Below are 13496 nucleotides of genomic sequence, written 5' to 3'. Positions count from 1 at the left end.
ATTCAGAAGCTCATACTTTCTTTTCCCGTGGTGTAACTGTACAGGTTCAGGTAGCCCTTAAACTGAATTCGGGTTGCTAAGCAATGCCGTCATTAAGCAAATCGTTATGTGATCAGACCCAATTTTTTGACTATTTTTTACTACAGTTGTCAATCACCGTGGTCATTAAGTGAATCACTATTGCCTAGTGAATCCAGCTTCTCCTATTGGCTGCTTGTCAGAAGCCAGCTGGGAAGGTGGCAAACTGACTGCAAAGATGCCACAATTGTTGTAATGCGAGCACCCAAGTTGTGATCATGTGACCGCAAAGTTGATGTAAGAGTTGTAACTTCAAAGCAAGCCCCCTTTTCTGAGGCCATCGTAAATGTGAATCCTTGTTAAATGAAGAGTGATAGGTTGAGGGCAACTGTAGCTGGATTGTGCTGTTTTGGGGGTGAAAGGGCAGACGCAGATACACCAAGATGGATGGAGTTCCTCAACAGCCCAACATTGAGCTTCCTGGACTCTGTAGGATCCCCTCCACCTGCTGACATCTTCCAATTGCGATGGGCGAAAAGTAGATCCCACACTTGTGCGACTTCTCTAGTTATTAATCCTGGAATGCTGCATTTAACCCATGAGCCAAGGTGGCGCAGTGGTTAAATGCAGCACTGCAGGCTACTGCTAGATCAGCAGGTCAGCGGTTCAAATCTCACCGGCTCAGGGTTGACTCAGCCTTCCATCCTTCCGAGGTGGGTAAAATGAGGACCCAGATTGTTGGGGGCAATATGCTGACTCTCTGTAAACCGCTTAGAGAGGCCTGAAAGGCCTATGAAGCGGTATATAAGTCTACTGCTATTGCTATTGCTATTGCATTTTGAACTTTCTTTTTATCCCAGACCAATTTTACCTGCAATATCTTTATTATATTTTAAATAGTTATGGGAAATATATAACTTAAACCACTATCAAAAGTGAAAAGATTAACAAAAGTTAATCTTATTGCACTGAGGAAACACTACAACATCCATGTTTGCATTCAGAGTCACCTTTAGCTTCCGGGTGGCCTTCCAGGGCAGCCCGAGAGAGAGAAATCCAACTAAGAGAGAAGCAAAGTGCCAGGCCCAGGGAGGAATGAGGACAGGAGGACCAAGAGAGGCTAAGCAGTGAACACGGGAGACAGCTCAAGGGAGGAGCAAGGCCCACCCACTCCAGGATCCTCGAGCACAGAGAGTGGAGAGAAGCTGGGAACAGCGCAGGCTGACCCAATTACTCGGGAGGAGAGTGTCCCGCCCCTCTTCACAAGGCCCACCTGGGGACCCAGACTTAAGGAGCCACTGTGGGGAGGGGCCTTTGTTGGGAACAAACCCTGAATTCGTGGGGGGGTTCTGTGCCATTGCCGAGGTTTGACATTTCCTGGACTTCTTGCTTGTTTCTGGCTTCCTGGACTCATTGACTTATTCTTTTGCCCTGCTGGATTTCTTGCTTCGCAGCCGTTGTGCTCACAGTATTGTGCTGGACTCCTTGCAGCCAGAGGCTGCTGGAGGGGTGTGTGAGAGAGAGATCACTTTGCTCTGGGACTTGCCAGAAATGTGGGAGCGTTTGGGGGAAAGTTGGAGCAATAAAGGGCCGGTTTGAACTATCAGCAGACTGGTTTGCCTCTGCCATGCCCGGGGTCATCACACAAGGCATGACAGAGCAAATGATGTCCTGGTGCAGAAACAAGAGGCAGTTGTGCAAGTTGGCAGTTGGCTGCCGTTGCCACCTTCAGGCAGAAGCCACAAGTCCACTGGTGATTCTGGTTCACCGGTTTTAAATGGAGTGCATCAGCGAGGATGGAATCTTCCTGGACTCAGAGAGTCTTGGGATCCAAAGCAATGCCATCTTACTAGATTCTGACTTCTGCTCACTGCTTTGTGGTTTGATGCTACCCAGCTAAATATTGGCCTGCTGATACTGTATCAAGAAATAACCTGCCAGGCTTCATACAGATGTTGTAGAGGAGTCAAACATTGTGGCCACCCACAGCTGAAGGGCTCCACTTCTCCCACTGCCATTTGCTGGATTCAACTTAGCAGAAGGACAAGCACTCTTAAAAAATGTTCCACCGATTGCCAAACGCAGGATATGGCCCAGACCCAGGCTGTGATTTAATCAAAGGCTGCTGAAAACTCAAAGAGATACACCAGTCATCAAAAAGCATGGATATTGTTTCACAAACCAATTGAAAATCTATTTCCTCCAGAGTTACGGACCCACAACTTACTCAAGAACTTTCACTACGAAGCATCAAGGAGTGGTTGTTAATTCTCCAAATCAGGCTAAGTGATGTCTAATTGAACAAGGAGAGCAGTTCCACTGATCGGAAAAGGCAGGGATCCAGACCAAAAGAGGCGGTGGAGTTGGTGTCCTAGGGGATCAAGATCCACTCCCTCAGACCAACCATTGCAGGCTCATCCCAGGTAATTTCACAAGAGGCGACTTTCTTCACCTCAACTGGTGTCTTGGCATCTTATCTCTGAATGCCAGAGGCTCAACAGATGTTCTTCAGAGCCTTCTGTCTCCTTTGGGGACTGAGATGGGCTCATCAACATTAATCAGGCTATGATATCTGATTTGTCAACGTTCCCCAAATTCAAATTGCTGCCTCTGCTCCAAGATCATGAGTGGTCAGGCTCCTGAGTTGAGTGCCTGTGACAAGCGCATGATTATCTCAGCATCCATAACTGGAGAAGGCGAACTGAACCTGCCCAAATCATCGGCCTGGGAATGTCCAGTGCTAACTTGTTATTCTCAACTTTGACAACTAACCTGTTGACTTCAACCTCCAGGACATGGTGGGGAAAGCAAATTAAAATTAACAAACGAAAAAAGCTCCAAGCTGGAAACTAGGAGATTGAGAGTTCTCGTCTCACCTCAGGCCTGAGAGCCGGCTGGGCGAGTTTGGGATGGTTAAATGTCAGTTGAATGTTCAGAGAAAAAGGCCTGATAAGGAAACCACTTTGAGGGGGGAGCCAAGGCCCAGCCAGAGTCCCCCCCCCCTTTCTCTGGGAAGCTTCAAGGGACCCTCTGCCACTTCAGAGTTCTAGCAAGCAGCAGGCTTGGCCCTTGAATGTGGGTTCAAAAAAGGACTGCAATTAACCAAACGATACAACAAGGTGTCAGTGCTCAAATTTAATAGTCTATTCTGATTGCATCAAGGGGGGCCCCTGCCTCTGGAGCGGAGGAAACTTGGCTTGGGACACAAACAAGGCACTTGGGACTCTCGGGGCTACGCTTCGCTCACTGCCACCAACACCAGCAACTCTTCAAGCTTGGTTTCAGCAGTTGATTCGGGTCGCTTCCCAATCCCTGGTTAATATCTTCTCTCTGATCTGATTCCCAACAACCTGCTTTCTTGCAGCTGTCACTGAAGACAAAGAGAAGCTGCACCTGGGCATTTCTGGCTCCACTGGAATTGGTGTGGCCCATGATAGAGTAGATCTGAGCTAGAGCTTAGCGCAGTGCTCTCCAACCTTGGCAACTTTAAGACGTGTGGACTTCCATCCTCAGAGTTCCTCAGCCAGCTTTGCTGAGAAATTGGAGTCCACAAGTCTTAAAGTTGCCAAGGTTGGAGAGCCCTGGCCTAGAGGATACGAGGCACCCGGGCACCCATTTCCCAGGTCCTTCTTCCCCTGGTTGTTCCAGGTGCCTCTTCTTGGCCTCCATCGGAAACGTGATCATCAGAGGAGCTGAATGCCCAGCCGCTCTCTTCTGTGGCGAGCCAAGGAGCGGATGTCCTCCACTTAAGCCAGTCCCTGAGCTAAGGGTTAGCCCGCGTCTCTCTTCTTCAGAGGCCTCTGTAGCTGTCCTCCCCTTCAGCCTCGATAGGCCTTTAACAGCTGCCCCGCAATCACCAACCTCTGGATTTCGCTGGTTCCCTCGTAGATCTCGGTGATGCGGGCATCTCGGTAGTGGCGCTCGGCCGGCATCTCTGTCACGTAGCCCATGCCACCCAGGATCTGGATCGCCTGAAAGAACAGCACCAGTTCTGGCACGGGTGGAAGGGAGAGCAGCTCTCTGCAAACCGGGTCCGTCTCCCAGTGATTTAATCCCCAGGTTTTGCCAGGATCTTCTTCTCTTACAAAACAGAAACGCAACTCACCTGCTGCTGGTGGTTGGCCATGCAACCTCCCCTGAAGAATCAGAGCTCCTGGGACTCACCTGGTGGGAGATGAAAGTCGCTGCCTCGGATGCCGACAGCTTGGCCATGGCCGCCTCCTAGGGAAAGGAAGCAGAGAAGCTACCTGGCACAGCCCTCCCTAGGAGGCTCAAGTTACATGTATGATATGTGTGACACCGGTAACATGCCAGGCCTCCGGACCTTCTGGAAACCGTGTAAGAGGGTCTTGCTCTCGCAGGGCCTCTCAGGCTTCCAAAAATCATGCAACTCCTCCTTTTTTCGGGCAGGGGAAATGGGGTCCTGTGTGAGTGTGTGTGTGAGTGAGTGCGTGAGATGCCAGCAGAGTCAAGACAGGCATTTTCTGAATTTTTGACAAGCCAAGCTCAAAAGAGTTCTCTGGCCAAGGAGAAATCTGCTGCTTTTTTGCAAGGCCTGGGAATCCCAGCAGCGTCTTCCTTGCGAGGGCTGGGGGGGCCTTTACACCAGGGAGGAGCTTCAGGGCCCAGTGCAGGATCGTACAGGTGCCCCCTCCCAATTGACAATTATTAAGAAATTATTGAGATGCCGCTTATTCCTTCCTCAATGGATGCTGTTTTGGAAATGAATTTCTAATTCTGGAGGTCTTCCCCAGCAAAGATGGGTAGGGAATTCTGGGAATTGAGGTTCCCACAAGTCTTAACAAATGCCACGTTAGGACCCTCCTGCTAAAGAAGCTAATTATTACGCCCTTTCAAAAGACCACAAGCGCTCCTGGGCCATTTTCTAGGCTGCTCAGAAGATGCTCCAGTTGGTCAAGATGGAGATTACCTTTGTGTAGGGCTTTCCTTTGTCACTCAAGGCAGCTGCTCTCCAGGTCAGCAGACGAGCCGCCTCCAGTGCCACCGCCATGTCAGCCAGCTTAAACTAGAAGGGGGGGAGGGTTACCATTAAGTCTAATCCGGCATGATTTCTGGTTAGGGGACCACCCTCGCTTAGCTGCAGGGAAGACGGCGCCCCAGTGCTGCAGGCTGTGGATACCACAAAGGGGAGCAGGGGCATTCTCCATGAAGTGGGTGGGAGGTCACATGTGAACGGTATAGGGCAGAGGTGGGCCACTAGGGCCATTTTATGACCTGGACTTCAATTCCCAGAATTCCTGGCTGGTTCAAGAATCCTGGGAATTGACATTCACGGGCGGTTAAAGTGGCCATAGTTCCCTACCCCATTTCAGTAGTCCTCAACTTACAAACTTTTGTTTGGGGCGGGGGTCATCTAACCTTATAGCAGCACTGAAAATATTGATTGATCAGTTTTCATACTTATGACCGTCGCAGCATCTCCTTGGTCACATGATCAAAATTCAAGAGAGTTGGAAACTGATTCATATTTATGACAGTTTCCGTGTCCTGGGGATCATGTGATCTCCTTTTGCAATCTCCTGATAATCAGTGGGGAAGCCAGGTTCACTTAACAACCATGTGACTAGCTTAACAACTGCAGTGATTCACTTAACAACTGGGGAGACAAAACTCACTTAACAGCTGTCTCACTTAGCAACAGAAGTTTTGGGCTCAATTGTAGTTGTAGATGGAGGACTAAAGGGTCTCCTGCTTGAGCAGGGACTTAGACTAGAAGACCTCCAAGGTCCCTTCCAACTCTGTTATTCTGCAGCCTTCAGCCCCAGCATCCACTGGGACGGGGGCTGGAGGACCAAACTGGCCGGGGGAGGGCTGTCTTGGGTCATTTGGGCCCAGAACTCCCTTAATCACCTCCCTGACCCCATGAGCCTCTTCTGGGAGTCCCTTGAAGGAGAGCAGCAGCAGCAGGAGAGCAGCGGGAGGGGCCTGCCCACCCACCCCCTACCTGAATGGCCTGCAGCTTGGTGATGGGGTGGCCAAAGGCCAGCCGCTTCTCGGCGTAATCCACGGCACAATCCAGAGCCGCCTGGGCGATCCCCAAGGCCTGGGAAGCGATTCCAATCCGGCCGGAGTCCAAGGTTTGCTGAGGAGAAGACGAGGAGGCGATGGGGGAGGGGCCTTGGGGTGGGTTTGGGCGAGGGGCTCCCTGCCCCCATCCCCACTCCACTCACCATGGCGATCTTGAAGCCCATGCCCTGCGTGCCCAGCAGGTTCTCCTTGGGGATGCGGCAATCTTCAAAAATGAGGTTGGCGGTGGAGGAAGCCCTGATGCCCAGCTTGTCCTCCTTCTTCCCCAGCGAGAGGCCCGGGCACGGCATGGGCACAAGGAAGGCGCTGATGCCCTGTAACCAACAGCAGCCTTTCCCAGGGGCTCTCCAGAAGCCCCAAAGCCACGGCTGGCTTTTTGCTGCCTAGGGGAAGGGGGGTGGGGTGGGGGCAGCTTCCCCTCCTCCCAAGGGAGCCCTCAAGGAGGGTCACCCCCTCTGCCTCTGGACCCAGCCCCCCCTCCCCAAGTCCTTTGTCCAGCAGCAGCCATCCCTGGGGAGGTTGTGCCTCCGATCAGGCCCTCCTCCCACCACTTCATGCCTTCCTTTGGACGCCTGATGACCACTGGGGTCTCCTCTGCATCTTCCCGGCCAGATTTCTCCCCCCTGGAGACATTTCCCCGGGCCGTCCCTCCCTCCCTCCACAGACATCAGCCGCTTGACCAGCACGGCTGAGGTTGGAGCCTACCTTGTGCTTCAGGGCTCGGTCTGTGGTGGCAAAGACCACGGTGGCCGAGGCCTCCCAGGCGTTGGTGATCCAGGCCTTGGTGCCGTTCAATACCCATTCGTCCCCAACCAGCTGAGCCACTGTGGATGCCGCGCCAGCATCACTGCCGTTTCCTTGGCGAGAAAAAGACTGTCTGCAACCAAGAGGCCCTGCGGCTACTGCCAGGCCATGTGCATCGGGTGGGGGAGGAGTATGCTGTCTTTTGCTCTTCTCCAGCAAGCACTGCCTGGCTTGCTGCACCAGGTGGACAGTACCCTGTGTCAGGCCTGCCCCAATCTGGTCCCTTAGGAAAGAAAGACCCTCGACTCCCTTTTGGTTAAAGCAAAGGGTTCTTTTACTAAAGGTATTGGCTGCAGTAAAGTCAGGCCATGGCACGACAAAACCGTGCTCGTCAAAATCGTGGCGCTAAAGCCGCGACGTCATCACCGCCGCGACAATAGCGCGGCAACAGAAGGGTGCTTTAAAACAGCACCGCGGCAGAAAGCCGACTTCAATTAAGGTAAGGGTTAGGATTAGGTTTAGGGGTTTGTTTTAGGGTTTGTTTTAGGGTTAGGTTTAGCGTTAGGTTTAGCGTTAAGTTTAGGGTACTGAGTGCTTGGGAATGCGCGAATTTGCCCTCCACGATTATGTCATCGCGGTAGGGTCGCGTTTTTCCTTAGCGCTTAGAATGGCACGAATTAGTCTTTGCGCTTATGTATCCGCGGATAAGGGCTTCGCGGATTTGTGGTGGAACCAAGTCAGGCTAGCTCTGACGTTTCCCACGCACAAATGATACAAAAACATCCACTGGCAGCCCCTCCCCCCTCCCCCCCCAGCAGTCCATTTCCAGCAAACCAGAGCTCACCAAACTATTTTGAGAACACTGAGATGCTTTGGGGTAATCCATATATTTTCTCATGGCCTTGGGACAGTTACAAACTGGATCTGGGTTTTATCACTTGTCGTTCCATCCCTCTCCCGAGTTTCATTCATTACAAACACAGCTTTATTACCCTTCCATTTCCCCTCCCTCCAACCAGACTTTGACGGCGGGATGCCTGTGAGGCGCCAAGCCGAACCAGGCAGAGCTGACACCCTACCTTTCTCTGGCACGGACCCTCTGCTGGAACTTCCATCTTGCTCAGCAGGCGCTTTGACCATTCCCACATTCCCAGAGGGGGAATGTGTGTCGGCAGCATCTAAACTGCAGTGGGGGCTTCTGGGGCACAGCCTCCACCAGGAGCCCCTTCCTCTCTGCCAAGCAACTGGGTGAAGGCAGGACGGGGCTCAATGTTAAGCAACCTGCAGCTCTTGGGAAGAAATTGTGCCAAGCGGGAGGGACGCCCAGCAGGGAGCTTCCAGTTCTGCCTCTCTTAATTGCCATCTACAATTTTTCTAGAAGCTTCTGCTCAGTCAAGCAAAGCGGAGCCACCGAGGGGCAGCTTAGAGCTGCGCCAGGGCACAACGGAGGCCCAGGTGGCAAAGCTGCTGCTGCTATTCAGCTCTTGGAAGTCTTGGAATTGCAACGATTCAGGCAAGAATTGGGGGTGGGGGAGCCCCCCCACCTGGGAAGCCACGTCCAGGGGGTCCTTGCAGCCTCCGAGGTTCCTCCCCATTGCACAACACCCTGGAGACACTTGTGCAGGCAGTTCATTTATTGACCCAAGTTACAACAGCACTGAAAAAAGTGACTCGGGGCCATTTTTCACACTTATGACTGTTGCGTCATCCCCATGGTCACCTGGTCAAACTCTGGATGCTTGGCAACTGACTCATATTTATGACGGTCGCAGTGTCCCGAGGTCACATGATCCCCTTTTGCAACCTTCTGACAAGCAAAGTAAATGAGGAAGCCGGATTCACTTAACAACCGGGAAGAAAAGTTGTAAAATGGGGCAAAGCTCGCTCCACTGCCTTGCTTAGCAATGGAAACATTGGGCTCAGTTATGGTCGTAAGTCGAGGACTGCCTGCAGAATCTTAAAGGAACTTACCTGGTTCACTGAGGGCAAAGCACCCCACCTTCTCCCCACTGGTGAAAGGAGGGATCCACTGCTCTCTCTGCTCTTCAGACCCAAACTTCAAAACCGGCCCTAGATACAACGACTCAAGACACAAAAGGATGCCCGTAAATCTCCCTTGGGGACCCCCCCTCCTCTGACCCTCTGGGGAGCAGCCAGGGCCCCTCCAGGCAGGGCGGGGCCACTGGGGCCGCAGTGGGCGGTCGGAGGAGGGGCCGCCGGTGGGACCTACGTTGTTGACGCTCATGACGACGCCGGTAGACGCGCAGCCACGGCTGATCTCCTCGGTGGCGACGGTGTAGGCCAAGCAATCCAAGCCGGCCCCTCTGTATTTTTCAGGCACAGCCATTGCGAGAAGGCCGAGCGCCCCCATTTTCTTAATCTGGAAGTGGGAAAAATGAGGTTACGGAAGGGACTTGGGGAGGGGGGGCAGCCCAGAGGGAAAACCCAGCAAAGCAATTTAGTTCCGAGTGTCCATCAAGTTAGTGGCAGTTAGTGGCAATGATCCGGGATCTACCCTCAAGCTAGAATGTTTATGCCCGGCTGGGCAACTCTGGCAATGTTACGACCTGTGGACTTCAACTCCCAGAGTTCCTGAGCCAGCCATGCCAACAGTGGAAGTCGACAGGGTGTAAAAGGGACGTAATTGCTCAATTTATGCCCTTCCTTGCTTGTAGCTCAGAGCAATTTATGTTCAACAAGGACACACCAAGCAAACACAAATCAGGGCAAAAGGTATTGAGGTGACACACAGGGAGAGAAAACAGGAAATGGTGGCTGGAGAGTTTAGTTCTCCTGCAAAGAAGCTTTTTCCCTTGAGAAGTAAAAGGCCTGCATTGGGGGGGGGGCAGGATTGGCCATGCCAGGAGGGCAGGCAGAGCAGCTCAAGTGGGGGTCCCCTGCTGGAGGGGCCAAGAGGGCCCCCCGGGGCCTTGCAAAATGGAGGAAAGTTTGTCCACAGGAAGCAAATAAATCTGAAGTACAGGTAGTCCTCGACTTACGTCCACAATGGAGATCAAAATTTCCATTGCTAAGTGACATAGTTGTTGAGAGTTTTGCCCCATGTTATGATCTTTCTTGCCACAGTTGTTAAGCAAATCACTGTGGTTTAAGTTAGTAACACAGTTGTTAAGTGAATCTGGTTTCCCCATTGACTCTGCTGGTCAGAAGGTCACAAAAAGGGAATTTTAAGCCCAGCTGGGATGGCTGAGAAGCCCCCGAGGCCCAAGAGGATCACGTGACCCCGAGCTCTCTGGACTTCTCGGAAGAGCCACTTTGGTCGCAAATCGAGGACTACCTGGAAGTCAATCAGATCAGTCCGGCAGAGATCATTCACCTTCGGCAGGGCCAGAAGCCGAAAGCGCCCGGCAGCTGCAGCCGCCCCTCCCCTCCTGCTCCTCCTCATGCCCCGCCGCCCCCTTGCCAGTCGGACCTGCTCGGCGGGGAAGCGGTGGTCGCGGTCGAGGCGGGCGGCGAGAGGCGCCAACTCCTTGGCGGCGAAGTCCCGGCAGGTCTCCCGCAGCATTCGGTGCGTCTCGGGCAGCCCCGCGTGCAGCAGCCGCGCTGGAGGAGGAAGGGGGGAGGGGCTCAGCGACCTCGCCCGCCGCCCCTGCCAGGTAGGCCGCCCGGGAACAGCCGGAGGGTCCCTCCCGAAGCCCCGCTGACCTCCGCGGGCACCAAGGACGCCCCGAAGCCCCGCCGAGGCTACCAGCGCCGCCATTGCCTCCGTCCACGCCCATCGGAGGGCGGGGATTGGCGGGGGCGGGGCGGGGGCCACGTGGGCGCTGCGGATCCGCCTTCCTGTCGTGGGGTGGGGGCGGGGGGGCCGTTGGGAGTCCCGCGCGGGGGCGGGGGGGGGGGCTCGGCCTTCCTGGGACTTGGCAGCGTCCGGCCAAAGAGCCTCGTCCTGCCCCGGGATGGAGGAACTGCCGGAGGGGGGTCGGAAGGGGGACTGATTTACTTGCGAGAAAACGGGGAGGGGGAGACACGGCGGTTTCTTTTCTCGCTCCGCTTCACGGCTCCGTCCTTGAATGGAGCTTCTGTGCCCGAATATAAGAGAGTTGTCGGAATCCGTTTCCCAGAAACTGCACCTCTCGGGGACGTTTGCTGCAGCCAAACGAAACCCTGTGCAGAAGGTTTGGTCACAAAACGAGGATGCAGCTTCTAAATTTCCAAATTGTCCCAAGAAATCAAGGAGAGCAACCGATGGAGGCCCCGGAATCCTACCCAACTGACCTTTCTTCCTCCACTTCTGGATGAGAGAGAAGCAGGTCTCTTGGCCACTTGAAGGCTGCTATAATACGCTCCACCGCCTGCGTCTCTTTTTCCCCTTTTGCAATAATCACAGTTGAAAATGACCACGGAGGCCAGCAAATCCAATCCCTGGGTCAGCAGAGAAATCCCATTTAACTCCTCACCAAAGAATTGAGAATTCTTTATCAATCAATCAGAATAGTTGGAAGGGACCTTGAGGTCTTCTAGTCCACCCCCCTGTTCAAGCAGGAAACAGACCATTTCAGACAAATGGCTGTCCAGTCTCTTCTTAAAAACCTCCAGTGATGGAGAGCCCACGACTCCTGTCGTTCCACTGGTTAATTGTCCTTTTGGGAAATGTCTTAGTTCTATGTTGCTTCTCTTCTTGATTCTATTTAGAAGGTGAAACTCAAAAAATTAGAATATCGTGCAAAAGTTCATTTATTTCAGTAATGCAACTTAAAAGGTGAAACTAATATATGAGATAAGACTCATTACATGCAAAGCAAGATAGTTCAAGCTGTGATTTGTCATAATTGTGACAGCTCATGAAAACCCCAAATCCACCATCTCAGAAATTACATGCAATCAATAAAACAAGGATTGTACATAGAACAATATCAGACCTCTGAAAAATATAAGCATGCATATATACTCAGTATTTGGTTTGGGCCCCTTTTGCAGCAATTACTGCCTCAATGCAGTGTGGCATGGAAGCTAAGCCTGTGGCACTGCTGAGGTGTTATGGAAGACCAGGATGCTTCAATAGCGGCCTTCAGCTCTTCTGCATTATTCGGTCTCACATCTCTCATCTTTCTCTTGGCAATGCCCCATAGATTCTCTATGGGGTTCAGGTCAGGTGAGTTCTTTCCAATCAAGCACAGTAATCCCACAGTCATTAAGCCAGGTTTTGGTGTTTCTGGAAGTGCGGGCAGGTGCCAAGTCCTGCTGGAAAATGAAGTCAGCATCCCCATAAAGCTCATCTGCGGAAGGAAGCATGAAGTGCTCCAAAATCTCCTGGTAGACGGTTGCATTAACCCTGGTCTTAATGAAGCACAGTAGTCCAAAGTCCTCTTTTCTGATTAGAGCAACTTTTCCATCTCATTTGGAAACCAAGGGCCCAGAGTATGGAGGAAGAATGGAGAGACCAATCAAGCACAGTAATCCCAAGGTCATTGAACCAATTTTTGGTGCTTTTGGCAAAAGTTCCTCTCATCAGAAAAGAGGACTTTGGACCAAGGAGCAACAGGACTTTGGACCACTGTGCTTAAGACCAGGGCAATGCAGCTGTCTACCAGATTTTTGAGCACTTCATGCTTCCTTCTGCAGACGAGCTTTATGGGGATGCTGACTTCATTTTCCAGCTACCCACACTGCCAAAAGCACCAAAACCTGGGTCAATGACTGGGATTACTGTGCTTCCTTCAGGTGCCTTGGAGAATAGCTTGACTCCTTCTTTGTGGCAGCCGCTGAGATATTGGACAGCTATCATGTCTCCCCTAATCCTCATTTTCACTAGACTAGACCTACCCGATTCCTGCAACCTTCATGTTTCAGCCTCCAGCCTCTAAATCATCTTTGTTGCTCTTGTCTGCACTTTGCAGTATCAACATCTTTTATATTGTGGTGACCAAACCTGGATAGTTACTGAGTATGCTCTTACTAAGGCTTTATAAAGTAGTACTAATACTTCACATTGCCTTGATTCTATGCTTGTTTATACAACCCAGGATTGTATTAGTTTTTTTGGCTGTTGCCACACATGGCTGGCTCATGTTTAAGTCCAGTAGGACTCCAAGGCAGTGACTGTTTTTCAGCCAGGCCTTACCTAATCTGTACTTGTACCTTTGTTTTTTCTTGCCCAGGGGTAAAATCTTGCTTTTCTCCACATTAAAATTCATGTTGCTGGATAGGGCCCATTGTTCAAGTCTGTCAATATCTTTTTGAATCCTGAGCTTGTCTTCTAAAGTGTTGACTGTTCTTGCCAGTTAAGTGTCATCTACAAATCTGATGAGTTCCCCTTCTATTCCCTCATCTAATTCATTTATGAAGATATTGAAGAGTCCTGGGCCTAAGATGGAACCTTGTGGCACCCCACTGCTTACTTCCATGTAGATGTAGTACTATTAAGGATGACTTGTTGAGTGGGGCTTGTCAGCAAGTTACAAATCCATCTGGGGAGATGCTGTCTATCCCACATTTTTCTAGCTTACCAAGAAGTAGGTTGTGGTCTACTTTCTCAAATGCCTTGCTGAAGTCTAAGTATACTACATGCACAGCATTTCGCTGATCTACTAATTTAGTTACTTGTCAAAGAATGAAATAAGATGGGCTTAGCATGATCTGTTTTAACAAACCTGTGCTGGCTACTAGTTATAACTTTCTATTTATAGACTCATTATTAACTGCTACTGAAAAAGGCTACTCTCCCAAGT

The 13496-nt window shown here is 51.6% G+C and overlaps 1 protein-coding gene across 1 annotated transcript; it reads right to left on the bottom strand.

Annotated features, from left to right (window-relative positions):
* Positions 1 to 3138: 3138 nt before the first annotated feature.
* ACADS (acyl-CoA dehydrogenase short chain) lies at positions 3139 to 10555 on the bottom strand. Its single transcript, XM_014065294.2, has 10 exons — positions 10474 to 10555; positions 10241 to 10371; positions 9041 to 9190; positions 8782 to 8893; positions 6772 to 6923; positions 6210 to 6380; positions 5984 to 6121; positions 4949 to 5044; positions 4183 to 4239; positions 3139 to 3989 (listed from the first exon to the last, which is right to left on the bottom strand). The coding sequence occupies exons 1-10, from the start codon at positions 10526 to 10528 to the stop codon at positions 3837 to 3839; spliced, it is 1215 nt and encodes a 404-aa protein (XP_013920769.2). The 5' UTR covers positions 10529 to 10555; the 3' UTR covers positions 3139 to 3836.
* Positions 10556 to 13496: the final 2941 nt, after the last annotated feature.

The sequence above is a fragment of the Thamnophis sirtalis genome, unplaced genomic scaffold, assembly GCF_051295495.1.
Source record: "Thamnophis sirtalis isolate CommonGarterSnake01/CBP01778 unplaced genomic scaffold, rThaSir2_p1.2 scaffold_2, whole genome shotgun sequence".
In the NCBI taxonomy this organism is placed as follows: Eukaryota; Metazoa; Chordata; class Lepidosauria; order Squamata; family Natricidae; genus Thamnophis; species Thamnophis sirtalis.
This window is presented reverse-complemented; position numbering and strand designations above follow the sequence as displayed.